General features: G+C 55.3%; 3 protein-coding genes across 3 annotated transcripts; 2 read left to right on the top strand and 1 right to left on the bottom strand.

Moving 5' to 3' along the window:
- Positions 1-9403: 9403 nt before the first annotated feature.
- Positions 9404-11172, top strand: EX895_001892 (uncharacterized protein; the record flags this gene model as incomplete). The annotated part of the gene is made up of 3 exons (XM_029882491.1): positions 9404-9465; positions 9561-9573; positions 9652-11172. 3 exons carry the CDS (start codon positions 9404-9406, stop codon positions 11170-11172), a joined length of 1596 nt encoding a protein of 531 aa, XP_029741346.1.
- Positions 11173-13174: 2002 nt separating this feature from the next.
- EX895_001891 (uncharacterized protein) lies at positions 13175-14984 on the top strand (the record flags this gene model as incomplete). Its single annotated transcript, XM_029882490.1, has 2 exons — positions 13175-13333; positions 13443-14984. 2 exons carry the CDS (start codon positions 13175-13177, stop codon positions 14982-14984), a joined length of 1701 nt encoding a protein of 566 aa, XP_029741345.1.
- Positions 14985-15494: 510 nt separating this feature from the next.
- Positions 15495-18078, bottom strand: EX895_001890 (uncharacterized protein; the record flags this gene model as incomplete). Its single annotated transcript, XM_029882489.1, has 5 exons — positions 15495-16036; positions 16134-16851; positions 17023-17106; positions 17199-17859; positions 17942-18078. The coding sequence occupies 5 exons, from the start codon at positions 18076-18078 to the stop codon at positions 15495-15497; spliced, it is 2142 nt and encodes a 713-aa protein (XP_029741344.1).
- Positions 18079-20151: the final 2073 nt, after the last annotated feature.

Genomic DNA, 20151 nt, shown 5'->3' with positions numbered 1-20151 from the left:
TGTCAGAAAGGTGAAGCAACACAAGAGGATCAACGATCTCAGCTGCTCTCTACCAAGCTGGGCGAGCTCGACACCAGCCTCCGCAAGCTCGTGCCGTTGCGTCTGCAAAATGGCCTGGAGACGATCTTGCCGTGCAGCGGTCTGCAGGAAGGCATGCTGACAGAAACCCTGTCGGATCCTCTTGCTTACTGGAGCGATCATGTGGTACGCCTCCCCGCCAATGTTGACCTCGGCCGCTTTGCACAGGCCTGGGAACGGACAGTCAACAGCATCGACATGCTCCGCACTGTGTTTGCCATCGTGTCCCAGTCGGAGGGTCTCGAAGATCCGGTGATCTTCGACGGAGAATTTGACGTTTTCGCGTTGCAGCTGATGTACAAGTCCGCAGAAACATCGTGTTTCGACTTTGGTCGTCCAGACGCTCTCTCGTTCGAGGATCAGATGCATTCGGCTGTGTCAGAATGGAAACGTTCGGTGGCAAAGGATCGTGCTAGTGTTTTCCTGGCCGAGCGCCCCTTGTGGGCAGTCAAGACTTTTTCCGTCGACAGCACCACGTATGCGGCAGTGTGTATCCACCATGCCTTGTACGATGGACCTTCCATCGGGGTCATCCTGGAACGCGTTCGGGCGGAGTATGATGCTCTTGGTTCAAGCCAGAGAGCTGCTCTCCCGGCTCTTACATCACTGTCGGCCCAATGCAAGTACGCTTTTGCATGCACAGCAGACGAGCAAAGAGAAAGTCTACACCATTGGGACACGCAGCTGCGAGCGCGTGGACCAGCGGCGCTGCTGCCCGATCTTACCAGTGTCAAAGTCTCACCGAACGAGACGGCAGCAGCTCGATTTGTGGCTGCCAGTCGTTCGTTCCGGTTCACTGCCACTCGACCTCTGGCAGTGGGTGTTTCCACACTCATCAAGACGGCATTTGCGATGGTGCTGGGTCAGTACGTCGAGAACGAGGATCCCTGTCATATCGTCCTAGGCGAGATTCTATCTCTACGACACCTGCATCCTAGTCTTTCGACCGAGAGGGGAGCTGTAGGTCCGCTTCTTACCACGCTTCCCTTCTCGTTGCTTCTCACTGCTGCTTCAAAGCACGAGTCACTGCTGTCGTGCCTCCAAAGTGGCTCCGTAGCCCATCCCTCCATCAAGCACCGTTTCACAACTCTCAGCGCTTTGGCCAAGATCATGGGCACACGACCGGATCAAGAGATGTTTACTGCCATGTACGCCTACCATCAAAATCGGGATCCAGACGGGTATGCGCCGAGAAGTTCGCAGCAAGACGAGTCGAGGTGGGCTCTGTTGGAAGGAAGAGCGTCAGAGATCCGCGTTGAGCACAGCACGGTTCTCAATGTGCACGAGCAAGGCGAGACAGACGACGATGACAACCTGCTTCTTGAACTCTCGATGAAGGAGGATCGAATCTCGAAGGACATGCTTGAGGTGCTGCTTGAACAGGTCGTGTCTCTTCTCGACTTGATGGTCAGCCAGCCCGACGAAACGGTTCACAACTTGCTGATCAGAGTCGGAAACCGCAGCGACTACCTGTCCTCGGTCCACTCGGTGCCTCGAGGCATGTTTTCGAGGGGGGACGAGGGCACAGTCTATCGAGGTCACGATCCTCTATATTGGCTTGAGCATCATTCCAAGCAACATCCAACGTGGCCTGCGGTCATCATCGCCACTGGAACGCCCCAGACTGGCTCGATACAGGAGGCATCCTTGTCGACATATACATATGCCGAGCTGAGCGCCAAAGCCGACCAGGTGTCTGCTTTGATCCACTCGCTCAATCTGCACGGGGAAGGACCCATCGCACTCTGTATGCAGAGATCTCTAATTTCGCTAGCGGTCACCGTCGCCATCTTCAAGTGTGGGCGAACGTACCTTCCGATCGACGATCAGCTACCAGCAGAACGCAAACGTCTGCTGATCACCGATAGCAGCTGTGCTTTGGTCGTGACCGAAGGACGCTGCCTGGGTGACGTTGAAGACGATTGCACGTGTTTGGTACTGAACACAAGCGATGACGATTTCGAACAACGTCTGGACAGTAACCAGGCTAGGGGCGCAAGATTCAGAGAAGCGTCGGCAGATGATGGAGCCTACCTGCTGTATACTTCCGGCTCTACCGGCAAGCCCAAGGGAGTATTGGTGGGGCGCGCCAACCTGTGCTCTTTTGTCGAGTCGTACGCCGAGGTCGTCTCTGCCGAGTGTCCTGCCTCTCTGCAACTGGGTGGCGCAGGACGCTATCTGGGCTTAGCGGGCAGAGCATTTGACGTCCATCTTTCGCAAATGTTCATGTCGTGGCGATTTGGAATGGCCCTTGCAACGGGTGAAAGATCGCTTTTGCTCGGCGATCTCAAGGCAACGATCCAAAGACTGTCCGTTACGCACATGAGCTGCGTTCCTTCGCTGCTGGACCACTGCGACCTTGTGGCGGAAGAGGTGCCCTCGCTCGTCTTCCTCGGAGTCGGCGGTGAGAAGCTCACAGACCGTGTCAGGGATACGCTGGCTAGTAAACTCACCGTCCTCAACGCATACGGTCCTACAGAGACGACCATCATGTGCACAGTCAACCGAGTGCACGCCGACAGCCATGTGCGTGACATTGGACACGTTCTTCCCGGAAACACGGCGGTGGTCATCGACTTTGATGACAGAGAACAACTGTCTCCTATTCTGCGTGGTCGAGCGGGGGAGCTCTGTATCCGTGGCGACTTGGTTGCTCTGGGCTACCACGCTCTCTCTCCCTCTCAAACCGCTTCGAGCGGGTTTGTGACGCTTCCAGATGGGTCTCGAATGTACCGCACCGGCGATGCGGTGCGGATGATGGCGGATGGACGTCTGCACTACCTAGGCCGACGCGATGAGCAGGAAAAGATCCGTGGCCAGCGGCTCGAGCTGGGAGAGGTTACTCAGTGCGCCATTGCGGGTGCGGACGGAGGTGTTCACGCTACAACACTGATCTTGCAGCACCAGAGTCTGGCAAAGCCGCTTCTGGTCACACTGGTTGCACCCAAATCTGCGTCTTCGGCCACACAGAGGCGTGATTCGCTGCCTCATCTCCTTACTGCAGACTCCGAGATGGTCGAAGTAGCGCAACAGGTGCACCGGTACTGCAAGCAGCATTTGCCCAGTTACATGGTACCTGATTTGGTGGTTGCAGTGTCGCATCTGACCCAGTTGGCGGCCTCTGGCAAGACGGACGCGCGCAGGCTCAAGGCATGGTTTGCGTCCGCTGACCCTGCACAGCTGTTCCAGCTACAGGAAAAGGCGAACGCAAACTCCAACGACGGCCTTCAAGTTGAAGCAGAGCGCGAACTGACAGTTTTGGAAACAAAAGTCGCTCGTGCTGTAGGCCAAATACTCCCACAGTGTCCAGTCGAGATCCGACCGAGTACCTCGATCTTTGACCTTGGCATCGACAGTCTCAGCGTCATTCGACTGGCTCGTCAGCTGCGCAAGAATGGAGTGATCGTACCGATCGCTCAGCTCCGCATGCACCCTCGGATCCATCAGATAGCCTCTCAGGCTTCAGCGTCCGGTAAAGGCAGTAGCGAGGCCCCACATCTCGAGCTTGACCTCTCCATCGGTAGAAAAGCTCTCGAGACATTTAGAGCGCGCCATCGAGATCGCCTCCAGGCGACTCGTCCGGATAGGCTAGAAGATGTCCTGCCTTGTCTGCCCTCACAGGAAGGCATGGTAGCGCTCTCTCTCAGCGCTAGCAGCACGGAATCTGTGTATGTTGCACGTATACGAGTTAGCTTGGACGTTGAACGTCTACCGCAGGCTCGTTGTTCAGCAGAAGAATCGCTTCGACGAGCTTGGGTGCGTCTTGCTCAGCGGCACAGCATCTTGCGCACGTGCTTTGACCATGCTGATGATGACACGATCGCACAAGTAGTGTTGCAGCAAATTGACATCGAGCGACACGTGGTACGTCCCATCACAGGCAAGAGTGAGCTGGATACGCCCCTGGCGATTCTGCGTGACATCTCTGCTGTTCCTCCGTGGCGGATCGAGTTCGACGAAGACTCGTCCGCACGAGCAGCTTTTGTTCTGTACCTGCATCATGCACTGTACGATGGGCATTCGCTTGCTCTTCTCCTCGAAGAGTTGACCACACTGTTGCGAGAAGAGGATCAGGCCGCCGAAAGCGAACGTCCGAAGTTGGAGAACCTGATCGAGTCGATCCTGGCCGTTCCGGTTCAACAAGCGCAGAGCTTCTGGTGCGGTGTTTTCGCCGACTTCCCCGTCAACGAGCCGAGGGTGTGGGACCGCTTTGATCGGGTGCCAGGGACCCCATCTGGCCCAGGCTTGATTCGTTTCAAAACTTCGCAGCAGCTGAGGCCGCTCGAAGCGGCCGCAAAGAAGTTGCAAGTCACGCTGTCCTCGCTAGTAGCCGCCGCTCTCGGGATCGCAATGAGCCGTTCACTTGGCACTCCTGCATTCACGCTTGGCCTCGTGCTGTGGGGTCGATCGCTCGATCTTGTGTCGGCGGAACAGATTGTCGCACCTTGCCTTACGACAGTTCCGATGCCGTTCTTGCTCTGCGTTGACCGAGGCGCACAAAACCTCGGTGACGTGGTTCGAGCATGCTACGAATGGAACAACTCCTGCCTTGCCTTCCAGCACACATCAATGCGTCAAATCCGCAGGTGGATCGGATCAGAGCGGCAAGGTTCCATGGTTGATCTCTTGTTCAGCTTCATACAGTCTGACACAGACTCGAAGACAAGAGGTTGGCGATTGGATCAGTTCGAGGGAGACACGGATGCGCCTGCTGCAGTCCAAGTCGTGGTTGATACTGCCAGTGACGAGCTTCGCATCTCGGCTATGGTGAAGCACGTTCTGCCGCAGGATGGTCTCGAAGGGGTTATCGAAGCCCTTTGTCTTCTGCTCAGCAAGCTTGCTTCAGGTGCAGGTACGGATATGGATCTGCAGGCGGCAGGCGTGCCGAACCTGTCCTCTAGAGCGACGACCAGGCGAGACCCGAACGGCGAGTCCAAAGTTGCAGTACGTCCGATGACCGAAGTCGAGGAGAAGATTCGGGACCTAGCTGTGGGCATGTGTGGCGCTACCTCAGCAGATCTGCTGCAGCTAGACACGCCCTTTATGCGTATTGGCCTCGATTCGATCGTGGCATTGCGTTTCTCGGCAAAGCTGAGGAGCGAATGCAAGCTGCAGCTGAGTGCGCATGACGTTCTCGCATCCGGATCCATCGCAGGTCTCTCACAACTTCTCGATAGGAGAAGAAGCGAACAAAGCGCAGGCGATCCTGCCGTGCCAGCAACGACAGAGGCTGCTTTACGATACGAGGCCACCCCGCTACAAGCAGGCATGCTGAACGGCACAATTGCTTCACCAACCCACGACTTGTACGTCCACCACCATGCTGTTCTGCTCAAAGACGCAATCGACTATGATCGACTGCAGCGGGCCCTGCAGCGTCTGGTAGCAGCCCATGATATTCTGCGTACGAGCTTCCACCTTGAAGACGCGTCTGCGGGCAAGGAGCTCGCGGCGCAGGGGCCTTTGTCGTGGTTTGCCAAAGTGACGCCATTCGACAAGCTTCGCCTTGGTCCGCAGCTGTCACATCACCACAGCGAAAAGGTCCCGTCGATGGCACTGCGAGAGTATGGTGCAGACTTCCACTTTGACCGTCCAGAACGATTCAGTGTCAGCCCATGGCAAGCTGCAGTGCTACACTGTGCATCACAGAAAGACGTTCTTGTCATCTCGATGCACCACAGCCTGTACGATGGCGTCTCCCTACCGTCGCTGTTTGCAGATCTCAAGACAGCATACCGCGACGAAACAACGGAGCTGATGGTGCGCGAGCCCTTCTCTTTGGCCGCAGACCTGATTCACTCGACAGCAGAACAGTCAGTGCAGCATTGGCAACAGACGCTGACCGGCTTCAATCGACCGAGCTTGCTCCTGGAGGCGACACAGGAAGCAGCGATAGCCTCGGTACCGTATCGGTTGGACGAGATACGAGTCGCCATCACGGCGACCGAGTTGAAGCAACGGAGTGCCGAGCTGGGAGCGACCCCGCAGGCGGTGGCGTTGCTCAGCTGGGCCAAAGTCCTGGCTGTTTCTTCGGGACAGCGTGACGTCTGCTTCGGCCAAGTCGTATCGGGTCGCTACCTACCCCTGCCTGGAATCGAAGACGTCAGTGGACCGCTTATCAACACGGTGCCGATCCGGGTGCGTTTGGTGGACGATCTTTCCTCGAATGCTGCAACGGCACGCGAACTGCAGGAACGAGTCGTCGCGGCGCAACCTTTCCAGCATGCATCGTTGGGACGCATTCAGAACGCATGGAGGCGAGACCATGCTGCTCACAGGACACTCTTCGATAGTCTGTTCGTCTTCCACAACGTCTCAGGCAAGTCGCAAGGGACGCCCGACAGCAATGATGTTCTGTGGACCAGTTTCGAGGCATCCGAAGGCTCGCTCGGAGTAACAGAGGATGTACCAACGACAGCCTCGACAGCAGCTTCCGAGTATCCGGTCAACATTTCCGTGATTCAAGACGACCAAGGAGTGGCGATCAAGGGAGGAGCCAGCGATGCTGTTGGCGGTGCGGGATGGCTTGCAATGACGCTGCAACTGTTTGCCCAGGTGTTTTTGGACCTCTTGCGTCGACCTCATCGACCTGTTGGTGCTTTCCCAGAAGCTCTGACAGCACTTCCTCTGACGACGTCTGAGGATGGATGGCAACAAGAGGAAGTCACTTCGACAGACATTGGTGAAGGGCGTCGTAGCTTGACCAGCGAAGAGCAAAAGATCGTGCTGCGTCATTTTGCAAGGCGCCTGAACGCGGAAGAAAGTGCGATCAGAGCCTGCCCCAACCTGTTTTTGCTGGGCATCGACTCGCTGCTGGCCATTTGCATCTCTGCAGATGCTCGTGGCGAGAACGTGCCTCTGACCCCGTTCGACGTTCTTTCCGCTGGTAGCTTTGCCAAACTGACAGTGGCTTCCGACACGGCGAAAGAAAGCGTCACTGGACTTTCTCCAAAAGCCATGCATCAAGAGCCAGCGGAACTGGTGAGCGGCGAGGAGAAACAAGAAGCCGTTGCACTCCTCAATGTAGCAGCAAGCGAGGTCGAGGCGGTGCTTCCTGCCTTGCCTGGGCAAAAGCAGTATATTGATCTGTGGCTGCAGCGAGGTCGAAGATTCATGGAGCCTAGCTTCGTCTATGCCACGGAGCATAAGCTCGACGTGGACACGCTCGTGTCTGCATGGCGGGAGCTGAGTCGACGCAACGCGGCTCTTCGAACCGCGTTCGTGCGTTTGAAGCACAGCGGGACGGTCGTGCAGGTGGTGTTGAAAGAAGACAGCTCGGTATTGAAGGCTCACGAGCGTTCGAAGCTGACACTGGTGGATGGCAGTGAGGATCTGGATTCAGCAGCGTTTGAAACGGTGAAAAGGCTCAACGCATCTCCCAGCGATCTGTCGAGGCCGTCGATGCGCCTGACACTGGTACAGGGAAAGCAGAAGGACCTTGTTCTGCTCACGGTCCACCACACGAGCTACGATGCTTGGAGCATGCGCTTAATGGCGTACGAATTGATGCAGCTGTACCACAAGATCGAGACGAACAGCCTCGACGCGATGCCGGAACCGTTCAGCTGGACACGCTTCGTCGAGCAAACGTCGCGGGATGCACTACGTTCCGAGGCTGCTACCAAGGCCTTCTGGGACAAGAGCCTGGTCGGCGCTTCACCGACGCTGGTTTGCAGAGGCGTACAGCAGTCGACCGACCAGACGTTGCACCTTCGAAAAGCTGTCTTGACAGAGGCAGGGATGTATGATGCTCGATGCCACAGGCAAGGGTTCGGGCTGCAAGTGGTGGTGATTCTGGCGTACGCACGCCTACTCTCGTCGCACGCCGGCGACCGAGAGCTTGAATCGCCGACGTTTGGCTTCTATACAGCCGGACGATCGAGTGCATTCGACGGTCTTGGGGAGCTGGTGGGGCCTACAACGTCATTTCAACCGATGACGGTGGCCGTTGGCGCTGCAGGTGGCCAAGACTTGCTCGAACAGCTCAGGAGAATCCAGAAGGAGCTTGTGCAACGAGCAAATCATCAACTGGACGAAGTGGTTTGTCCCGTAGCATTCGATGCACACCTCAATCTACTGTGGCACAAGCCCAACGTCGGAAGTGGGAATGGTGACGAGGCGGGAGCAAAGGCGGCGCTGCTGAAGCCATACAAGCTGCGCTACGACAGTGGCTACTTTACGGACCACCCGCTGATGCCCGGCAAGACTAGTGTCGATTACGACGCGTCAGAGGCTGCTTTGAAGTCGAAGAGCACAGCGCAGCTTTACATGGACGTGGGCTTGGATGCAAAGACAGGCACACTGTCAATAGGAGCGCGGTGTGATCGATCCGCCATGCAGACACAACAGCTCGAAGCATTCTGCGACGCATTCGTCGTCGAGCTGCAAAAGCTGTGTGCCAGCTTGTAATTTCGTACATGGTCAACATCAGGGTGACGAGTGGCCAACTGGAAGTGTCCAACTGTGCACATTGTAGATACCGTTGTACTTAGGCTTGCAGCAATAGAATCGGATCCTGTTTCTTTGTGTGTCTGCTGCTGCTCGGTACTCGAGTCACAAACAGGCCTTAGCACGGATCACTCACTACCGAGCGCTAGCCAAAAGAGGATCGCCGATCAAGCACCGTGAGATCACCGATCTATAGCCACACCTGGCTATGGGAACCGGTGGCCAAAATTGAAAAGGAAGAGAGAAAAATTCTTGAGGAAAATCAGCCTTGAAATTCAGGATGCAAAATACTGAAGTTTGAAAATTCAATTGCAGTAGAAATCGGTCCGGGCGGCGGGCGGCAGTTGACAATACAGGACCGAGATACTGCACGGCAGGCACGTTCTGACTAAGTTAGAATCAAGGTCATGCGGGTCTCTGCTGAAGCGAAATCATGGCGTGCCAGGTTGTGTCTCTGCCGGTGTCACAACGAGCGAGGAACCGGCTGGAGTCGTCTTGTGTCTGAAAGCTAGTTAGTTTCACAAAAGTCGGTCAAGTTTACAGTAGTGCGCGAGCCGCCTGTCTTATCTCATGCGCGTGGACTGCCTTGGCTGAGTGAGACAAGCTCGCTATTTGTGTCAAATTCCGCGAGCTACAACGTGACGCCGAATTCGCTGACCGTGTCGAGGCGGTTAGTGGAAATGGCTCAACGCTTGATCCTCGTCATGCATGCATACCGCCGAGTAGCGCACAAGCCTGCTTTCAAAGGGTCCTTCCCCCGGCGCCATTAGCAGCAGGAACATCTTTGATTCTTCAGACACAAAGCACGGCTATCCAGCTCACCACATCGTCCCTTCACGATTCTCGTTGCCATCATCAAGAAGCGCTTGTTACCAGCATGCCAGTACCCGAAGGATACTCGACCGTTCCCCTGGCCCTGCTTGACAGTACGGTTGGAAAGTAGGTGGACAACATAGAACAGCATTGTGACACGAGAAGCGTTCGCTGAACTGTCTTTCTCTCTCTCCTTCTCCGCTCTGTTTTGCAATTTGCAGCACCGACATTGTGGTGAGCATTACACACCGAGGGGAAAGTGACGCTGGGGCGCGCGAATTCTAAACACCTTTGATATTGCTTTTTTGACAGGCAAGCGTCAGCCTGATCTTTCGGCAGCGGCTGGATCTGGCCAAACTCGAAGACAGCTGGTACAAGCTGGTACGAGCATGGCCGCTCATAGCTGCGCGTGTCCGCACGAGCAAACAAGCTCTCAGTGGCCTCGAGTACCTCGTACCTGCTCCTGCCAAGCTCGACCAACTCGAAGCGGAAAGCCGCAAAGCGACCGACCCCCTGCGCAAGCTGATTGTCACGCGTGATGTGTCGGACCGCTCGATTAGCACCTACAGCAACTTCAGCCACAAGATTGTTCTGGACCAGCTGACTGACATCAGTCTGGGCGTGGGCCCCAATGTTAAATTCACTAGCGAGCTCACCCGGATCAACGCCTGCCAGACCTTTGGCCAGCTGTTGCACTCGGACCAGTCGTTCATGACGGCTCAAGCAACGCTGTTTAGTGATGCAACCATCATCACGGTCTCGACCAGTCACATTATGGGCGATGGCTTCGGACTCTTGCAGGTCTGGAAAGGCTGGGCCAACATCCTGAAAGGGTTCGTCCCCGATCCACTTCAAGAGCTTGGCAAAGATCCGTTCATCGAGTACTATGGCCCCGAAGGCCCGCTCTCGAAGAACCCGGATGGAACTCCGCTTCCGGATCCGAGAGGCTGGTACAAGTACGGTCTGACAGACAAGATTCAATTTGCGGGGAGAGCGTTATGGGATCTGCACGTAGCACGGCCGGAATCGACGGTAAAGCAGTACTACGTCTATCTGCCCGAGGAAAGGGTGCAGCAGCTGGTGCGCCGGGCACAGAACGAGCTGGATGCTCATCTGGAGGCCACTGCCCCGCTTACCAACTCTACGTCGGACAAGTACAGCGGAGCAGTTGCTGGTCCCAAGGTCAAGCTCAGCCGGCTCAACGTGCTGTTTGCCTGGCTCATCCAGAACACACAGGTAGCTCGAAGGAACCAGAATCGCCGGAGCACGGTGCTGGCCATTTGCAACACCAAGGGCAGACCGCCAGTTGGCTATCGTCCAGAGATGCATCCAGCGCACCCATTCTGGGGAGGAGCGGTGGCGTTCCCTGTGCAGCCGCGCACGTCGGCCGAGTTTGTCGCCATGCCACTCGGACTGCTGGCGCTGCACATTCGAGAGTCGATCAGCGACATGTCGACGCCCGAGAACGTCCAGGCGGCGTTGGTCATGTCGCTCAACAACCACCTCTGGAAGAATCGCAAGAACGCGGCGTCTCTGTACCTGTTTGCAAAGCCGGGCGACTACTGGTCTGGCATGACCGACTGGCGGCCGATGAAGTTTGGCGACATCGACTTTGGTGGAGCGCTACCCTCCGGGGGACAGGCGGACGCCGAGGCGGCGCAAGAGGAGCTCAAGCCTTGCACCATCAACGTGGACATGACGTCGACCGGCTCGAAGCGTGACCGGTGGTCATTGATGGGAGATGCCGGAAAAGGGTGCTGGTTCACCGGCTTCATGACACACGAAGAGGCGACCCACCCTAAGGGATTTGGTCGATTCCCACTGTACGAGTGAGCCTGCACTGCACTGATAAGTGCGGAACTGCGAAACTATTTATTAATATAACAATCGTTACCACCGGAAAGGGGCATGCATGCGTGACAGATCGGGTTGCAAGCAACAGTACCGATAGACTGGGAAAGAAAGCAAAGCACAGCCGAGCAGCTAGTCTTCCCACGCACGGTCTTGCTCGGAGTTTTTGGTCGCCAACACGGTTTTAGCATCTTCCCTTGTCGCGCTCTTTATTGCGCTTTGTGACTGACTTCTTTGCCAATTCACTATATCTCGCTTATTTAAAATTCTCCGAACGAAATTTCAAGCGATCCATGCGCGTTAGCGCCTTTGCAGTGCCATGCAAGCTCGCTTGGCCACCGCTCTCTCACAGCTGATCGAGCGGATGGTGTGCTTGAGCTGCTGCTGCTGCGGCTGCTCATCATCATCACGCTGTTGTGAAAGCGTCAGTCACTCGATCTGTGAGTCTATGACAATGCGAGGGGTGGCTGTGCGGGAGGGTAACTGTATGTACAGCGTTTGACGAGTGAGAACGTGAGCGTATCATAGCTTTGATAAGAAGAGCGGCGTCGGTGTTTGGTGCGGCTCGAGTCTGGACAGCTCTGTGCACGGTGCCGCCAATGCCGCCACAACTTGGCAAACAGTGCTGGTGTGTTGTGATGCTTGCCCATGCGATTGTTGAGCGTCCAAGCAGCTGTAAATCGTATTTGGATCCTGTCCGGTGCAGAATCGAGTCCAGAGGTCGTCTGGTCTCTGGCTGTTGTGCGCAAGCACGCTGCCTGATGGCTTGAACGGCGGAAGTCGATTCAACATGCTTCCAGATGTAGCACCGTGTGGCTCTGAGAGAAAGAGAGAGAGAGGGAGGTGACTGAGAGAAAGAGAGAGCAAGATGGCGGTGTAAGCTTGAATTGGAACCTGGCTCGCTCCGTCGTCGTAGCCAAGGATGACGAATGGAGCTCGTCGCTTTATACCTTGCCGTCTCACAGTCGTTGGCAGTCTTGTCCAACCTCCTTGGAACTCCAATCATGTTCCCTTCCACCTTCCACATGCAAAGATAGGCGTCGACACGATGAAAGCCTGACTGGCTGTGGACCCAAACCGCGCTAAAGGCAATCACTAGCTTTGCCATACCTGCCTGCATGACCGGATCTTTCGTCGCAATAACCAGGTCAAAGTCAGACACGGACGTCGCGCAAGATTAACGATGCCGAGTTGCGTACATTACAGCACAGTACAGTACAGTACAGTACAGTAGATCTCGCTTTGCTCAAGTGCCGCACACGAGCACACGTCAAACAGTTTCAGTAATTCAATGCATTATGATCAACCACTCGTTGGTTTCAGCTGGAAATGCTGTATACGTTTTGCGCAGCCACGCGTCGCACTGCACGGCAGCCACAACTCGCTTCATGCACCGCTTATTTGACGGCACCGGTTCCATTGCGGCGTTCAGGTGCTCTGGCGGCCTAAGCGAACACCGAGTTTCAGCCGATCATCTGTCACGCTGAGACGGTGGATGAAAGCTTATCTCTCTGCTCAGCGAGTGGCTCGGTTGCAGAGCCATCGTTTCAACCAATGCAGCTTGTTTGCACCCTGCAGCTCGGACGAAATTCTCCGAGCTCATTGCGTACCATCCTTTCGCCTGCTGCATTGGATCATGCTCAAGCCCTTTGACTCGATTGTTGCTAGAGTGCTTGCTCCCATTACACGGTATGTCGGTGCATTCTTGGTCGATGTTCGCCGCACTCGTCTTTCTAGCTTCGCGTCTGATGGCGCAGTTCTCCTCGCTATAATCGGTAGGCCCCTTCCCCTGCAGCGCAGTCAGTATCTGATGCCCTGCTTGCTCTAGCGACGGAATCCTTCACCTTCACTGTCGTACATTCCTTCTTTCTCTCCTTCCATGACTCCGACAGAGTTTCACACTATACCAAAGGACTCTTCTTGAACCACACTCGTCGTCGTCGTCGTCAGCATCTGGCGTCACGACACAAATCCCCTTGCAAACATGGCAGCAACGGCTACCACCCGCATCCCAAATGCCCCGGAGCATTTCCAACGTGCTTCGGCCAATGGCTGGCAAACCATCTCAGCCAACGAAGCACAGAGACCACTGGAAGGGGCAGAGCTTGCAGTCAACTACTCGGAGTACTTCAACCAGGGTGATGTGAGTGATGCATCCCCAATGTCTTGGTGGTAATTAATTGCATTCCGAACAAGAGCAACTGACACGTTGGGTGCCCCCTCGTTGTGATTCGCTTTCCCCTTCCGTACAGTTTCAACTAACATTCGCTTTCCCCTTCAGGACCAGCCTAGATGCAGCAGTGCTTGAGAGGAGGTTCCCCGCTGCCATCTGGTTGACCAGGACCTTACTGCCTGAGCTTGGTACGAGTACCGTCGCAACCCAATCCTCTGCCTCGACTTCGGACCATGTGGATCTCGACCATGCCACCTTTCGAGCCATCACGAGCCTTGACCACGCCCTCGACTGGCTCGATCAATCAGCTTTTGTCATCCACGACGCACAATCCTTCCAAGAAGTATGCGAACGAACCTCCAACGAACGAATCGAGCCTGCCGGCCAGCACTTCCGCGCCTATCTTGTTCTCGACCCCAAGAGCGGCCCGTCAGCCTTCGTCCTGAATGTCTCACACGTTCTGAACGGCCATCGTTTGCTGCACCAAGCCCAAAACGTCTTGCAGAGCTTGCTCCACCCTTCTTTCGACCAAGTCCTTCCGTCTGACTCCCGTGTTGGGTCTGGCGACACAGCTCGCCACCAGATCGAGCTCGTCAAGGCCGTCTTCCAGCCAGAAGATCTGAGGCACGTGCTCCCTCGGCTTCCCCAAAGCCTTCCTCATGCATACAAGTCTCGCTTCCAACCGAGTGCCGAGCATTTCAACATCGGCTCTCAGAAGCTGGCAGAGCGCTTGGAGAATGACGCCAAGCCTACCATCGGCATCCCAGGCTTCAATCAAGTGCTCACGCAAGATCGACACTCGGATCGACCCATGATCAACTTGAGGCGGTCGTTCTCGAAAGAAGAGCAGGAAAGGTTCAGGATCCAGTGCAAGCGCAACAAGGCCACCATCTCGTCTTACGTCTACGCAGCTGTTGTCAAGGCAATCGAACAGCTCACTACCACCGTCGAAGCCTCTGGGAACGGAAAGACAACACAAGGGGCACACCTCACGTTTCCAGCGCACGCCAGCCGATGGCTTCCAGAAGAGACGGCCAAGCAGTCGCGATCCGTCGTCACCATGGCCATCGCCCCAGCTTCAGTCTATCTGACCCCCGAGGAGGTCAGCCCATCTGACGCCAATGTGCAGGCGGGAAGCTCGCAAAACGCTCAGGTTCAAGACACGTTCCGACTGGCGAGGATCCTAGGCATCAAACAGAACGAATACCTCAACAGCCCGCACATTCTGGCCTCTCTCGACACGCTAGGCCAAGCTGGCGCGCAAGGTGTCAGGAGCAACGCCCAAGCTCTGGCGGCAGGCAACGCAGCGCCAAGTTCTGCATCCAGCTTTTCCACGCCAACACTCACCTCACAAGGAATCTTGGACCTTGCCAAGGACTATCCCATGCCAAGCACCGACATGTCGTCCAGCAGCACATCTCACTGGCTCCAACTCACAGATGCCGTGCAATACGGCCGAGCCACAAGCCCCTCGGTATGCTTCTCGCTTTACAGCTTTGACGGAAAGCTGCATCTAATGGTGCACTTTGACGAGCGCCGCTTCGACCCAGCTGTGGTCACCTCCGTTCTGGATCGAGTTTGCACCCTCATTGAGCCATGCTGCCATCCTGCATTGCTATGATTGCGAGCACGCTCGTCGTGTAGAACGTAAGTTATGTTTAGATGCAAACCAATGTGTGAAAGTATACATTCGCCCTGTTTGGCACTGTGCGGTCCGTTAAGCTTGCGTGGATCGATGTTGAACCAGACTTCAGTTTTGTTTGGCCTTGCATTTTCGCCATTCTCGGTAGACGATGAAGGAGATGGTAACTTAAGCAAGGTCATGAAGACGGTGCTTGCAAAGGTGCGGAGACCACAACGGCAAGACTGTCGGTCTGCATGCTTTGCCAACCTGGACGTTTTGACTTGTGTGCTTCCCCGTGCTTTTGATCTTCTCGAACTCGCAACTTGGAATAGGTCGCTTGCCTTTCGTCGCCATGTCAGGATCTCGTTCGAATGTCTTTGGCGGATCAAGAGCGGCTCGGAACATTTACTTCTTCAGATCGCGTCTACAAGTATTATTTCAACGGGTCCCGTATCTACAGAAGAAGCCGCTATCCTCCAACGTGAACCAGCGTCTCACGCTCAGGCTTCACCAAGTGAAGCATTCTTCCACAAGCTCGACCTGAATGCCCTTCTTGAGCAGGCTGACCGTCTCGTGCCTGACGTCGTCACACAAGCTTGACGGTCCGCAGAATGCGACGGTCAAATTTTGACCGGGCTGTCGTGCCAGCGCTTCTTGATCCAGGTGACCGAATAGCGTTGCAGACAAGATCTGGGGTCGGCCGCCGCTGAATCTGTGTGTCTTGATCAAATCTCCTTCGACACCGTCGGAGAACAAGCAGACCTGCCCCTTTTCGCCGCGAGTCGCCGCTTCCGTGTGTGCCAAGGTCGGAAGCTCGGCCACATCGTCGGGGAGCTCGCTCCCGGTTCGAGAAATTGACCCCTGCTGGCATTGAGGCGATTCGAGAGCTCCCTTGTCTTTGATCGACGCCGCAGCCGAGCCAACTAGCGGAGACGAAGCAGTCGATGTGACGTAGATGTCCAAGGCGAACTGGCAGTGTTTGTTACCTTGCTCGACCTGAACGTGTTTGACCAGTTCGTCGAAAGCCTCTTCAAGCAGTGTGAGGGTGCCTGGTGTGGGTGAAAAGCAAGCAATATGAGAGAAGCCCGTCGTCAGCGTGCGAGGAATAATGAGAAACTTCGGAAGAGGATCCAGGGTCGTACTTACTCTCCTGTCGGACGATCCATACCAGCTTGCAAGTGGCGAGCTTAGATGCGTTGGAAGCTTTGAGGCTCGACTTGAAAGCTGCGACAAACAGTGGCCAGCAGAAGGTGATGGCGATGCCTCCAGCCACCAAGACAAGGTCGGTGGTCGACTCGTGGATCTCTGGCACCCTTCCGAAAGGTCCTTCGATCAGCATGGCGAGGCTCTTCGGCTCTGCGGGCGATCCAGCCAGCTCGACATCTTTGTCTTGGCCGTCCGTCGCGGTCGAAGTGATCATTTGGTTGGCCAGCTTGCGCGTAAGTCCACCTGCGGCCTTGATCAGCAGTTCGATATAGCCTTGCGACGGATCCTCCTTGTTCAGGCCGACCGCAAAGACGGTGAAAGGATGTTCTCCTACCCACTGCAGACGTGGGATGGTGACGCGAATATCGTCGCCGGCTCCAACACCTCCGAACAGTGACTGCTGACGAGGCTGATCGACAAAGCGGAGTTTGTTCACTGGCACAGAGATGCGAAGCCGCACGTAGTTCGAGTTGATGCCAAAGGCGCGGATCTGACCTTGTGCACACTCGATCACGGTCAGTCCTTTCTTGGTGCTGGCCGACCTGTCTGATCGCGATGCCAACGAAAAGGAGAGATAGAAACGCACTGCAAGGCGAACAACCCGATCGAAAGCCCACATGATGGCAGCAAGCTCGGTCATCACCTTGAATGCGCCGTACTGTAGCGATCAGAAGGGTCGGGTTTAGGATATAGGAAAGGCGTCAGTGGAGTTCGTCCTCGTGCCCACAACTTGGAAATTGGCTCTATGCGGCGACCCTGTGCAAAACGATGTGTGGGCGCCACTGACAATACAGCAAAGTCTGCGCGAGGAAAGCGAGTGATGACTTACAGGACCGTATTCGATCAAGGCAATGTGAAAGTACGTGCCCAGGATGGCAAAGAACGCCATGACGATGTGGAACATGACAAAGACCTGCACAGCGGGTTACAGCAGAAAGAAAAGGAACGGGTCAGTATGCTGCCAAGGGGGTATCTTGGCCAGATATGGGTAAATGTGACACATACCTCATAGTGACGTTGACGAAGAGCTCGAAGCGACAAGAAGACGAGACCGGACCCCATGGCCGTACCAACGACGCCCCATCGGATGTACGTTTCCTTTAGCATTCCTGAGATGCCATCCGGTTGCTGCTTGTAGATAACCGTGTAGGCGACGCTGTGAATGAAAATATGAATCCAGAACCACCGAGAGATCCAGCGATGGTACAGCATCAGGCTGTTCGGACCGAGCCCTGAGACAATCGCCAGAGGCGTACGTTTGCTGGCCATGAGGATGAGAAGCGGGAGCTGCGCTGTTCCAAGAAGACCGGATCGATCAGCCAAGCCGCGCAGGATTTGGTCCGATTTGCTCGAGATGGTGTCCGAGCCTGGTATGGGCTCCAGCAGCTGGTAGAACGCGACAAGAGGCAAAAAGTTGATGAGGCACAGAGCCAAGACGATTATGCCTTCGCCGCGCAAAGGCAGTTGAAGTGTCAGCCAGCGTAGCCCAGGCAACGAAACCACAGAGGCGTGTTTGCGTTGCACCAAAGGGTGTTCCCAGACATAAGCACGTAGCACTCGCAGCCTTTGCTTTGTGCGAATGTGCGCGGAGGGGCAGCTCCAGGCCAGCAGATTGTTGAAAGCGGTTGCGAGGATGAGGATGACGAACAAGCCGTACACGACAAAGCTGACCGAATCCAAAAACGTAAGTGCTTCGTCAGTCTGTAGTTCGGTTTTGGTTCGAGGGGATAGTGTGATGTACTACTCACGACGTTATGCAGGGAACCTTCATTGAGTTGTAGTAGTAGCTGTCGAGCGAAAGGAGCGCAGGCTGCTGCTGGTCGGGGGGAAGACCGTTAATGTACTCTAGCGACTCGGCCCCCATTGTCCATGGATTGGGAATCATGACGGGCAATCGACGATCGACGATCGATGAGGGATCGGCGGTGGTGAACAGAGAGTAGAGGGAGTGATCCAGAATGGAAGGAGGTGAACAGTGTTGTGCCGTCTCAACTGTGTCCACAGATACAAGTGTTCTCGAGAGCGATCGGAACGCGGGACAAGAAAGTGAGAAGAATGCGACACTTTACTGAAAGCGGCGAGTCCTTGTCAACGAGGAGTGTGACTTTATATACCGAACTATGTAGCGAATTCGAAGGCTAGTTTCTGCGTAGTTCTAGGCTTGTCCTACGTTGCAATGCGAACTCGGATGCCCACCTTGATACGATTGAGTGCTGGTGAACAGCGGGTTCAGAGGTACTGCAGAACTAGGCTGCCTAGGAACGCCAACGGCGACATTGTCTCGACTCTTCCACGTGCTTCCTAGCGCGAGTAGATAGGTGCACAAACACGCCACGAGGCGAAGAAAGAGAGGGAGGCTGCACGGTAAAACGAGGCCCTCAGTTCAGACGAGGCAGAAAAGCTTGTGTGAAATCCGAAGTTTTCCTCTCGCTTGTCAGGTAGAACAGGGTGGACTACAAGAACGGACAAATATCACTGTCCAATCAGATTCTGCCTCGGGGGGAAGCAGAGGTCGGGAAAGTGAGTCCTACGCAACGACTCACTCGCTGATTGGCCGGGTCGATTTTGCGGGTTGTCTGAGTCACAACAAGTGAGTTTGCAGGTGGAAGTTTGGGGGGGGGGGGGGGGGGGAAGAAGAGAAGAGGATCGGAAGCGAGGAACGAACGTGAGCCGACACAACATGGCAGAGCGGGACGGGCCGCATTCGACCTGCGGATGGGAGTGGCAGCGGCGGCAGCAGCGGTGATGGTGCATATGTTCGTGCATGCCAAGCAAGGGCGGGAAAATTTTTATCAGATCATATGCTTGGCTGGCAAATTGCACTGCACCTTGCTGTTTGTCCGAATCGACTACTGTCCTTACAACGTGGCAAGCATATCCTTGTCGCTGCGTCTTCCTTTGCTTCTCCAGCTCTCCTCTGGCAAGAGGATCTTGGGAGCGGAAAGGACGGACGACGGCGGTCCAGTCACTCAATGCCAGCGTCGACGTGACAAGTACCGGAGCAGCGGAATGGCCAAGGTCATGCGAGAAGGTGTGAAAGCATCTGCAAAGCTCAGCACTCGTTCCGAACTACCGTCTGCCCTGTCTCGCTTCGGAAGCTCGCCACGCTATCGACAGTGCGGACTGATCAGCCAACCGAGATGGAATATAACGTTATTTCGAGCGGCGAAACTTATCAGATTTGGCTCGGTTCGAAGGATTCATTCAGCTCCGCTCCAATCAGATAAAGAGCTCGTCAACAACCTGAAGCGGGCTGTCAAACATCGCAGTGGGCAGTTGTAAATTAGGCAACGCAAGAGGCCCGCATCGGCCCGCACTCGAGCCAATCGTCTTTTCGACCACCCTGCCTCTTCCGGTCTCGGTTTGCGCCCATACGCAATGCCGCAGCAGGACTGGATAAGACCCGCTTCGAAACACTGATGAGAGATACAAGACTTGCGATTCACAGGGTCATGGTAGGCGTTCAAATTGCAATTTGGGCGCTGTTTGATTACAAAAAGAATCAAAATGGACACGTCTTTGTATCCAATCTCATCCCAGACTACTTAGAAAATCCAGCATGCGGACAGAGGAGAATCATTACCAAATCATTTCGAAATTATATACAGTACTGTATATGAGAATCTCGAGTATCCAGTGAAAATACGTAATTGCATGTGCTGCGGCAAGGTGCCTGGGTTTCAGGTATCAAGTGATGATATGAGGTAAGGTCCAAGCGGTTAGAGGAAGATAGTGGTGGCATTGTAGATGGCCACCGCCAAGTCGGGCATGGTATGCGAGCGTACCACAAGCCACAGCGTCTCTCTTTCCGCCGAAGGGGTCAGGAGACACGCCTCTATGTACCTGTCGGATTCGGCTCTGTCCATATACGAGTCCGGACATCCCCGGAATCACCTGGACTTCTTGAGGGGAGACCATTAGGTCGGTGTCCCACTGGCGTGGTTGGACGAGTGGCAGG

This window comes from Sporisorium graminicola, chromosome SGRAM_12 (assembly GCF_005498985.1).
Source record: "Sporisorium graminicola strain CBS 10092 chromosome SGRAM_12, whole genome shotgun sequence".
Lineage (NCBI taxonomy): Eukaryota > Fungi > Basidiomycota > Ustilaginomycetes > Ustilaginales > Ustilaginaceae > Sporisorium > Sporisorium graminicola.
Note: the sequence above shows the minus strand (reverse complement) of the source record. Positions and strands in the feature narration are given on the sequence as shown.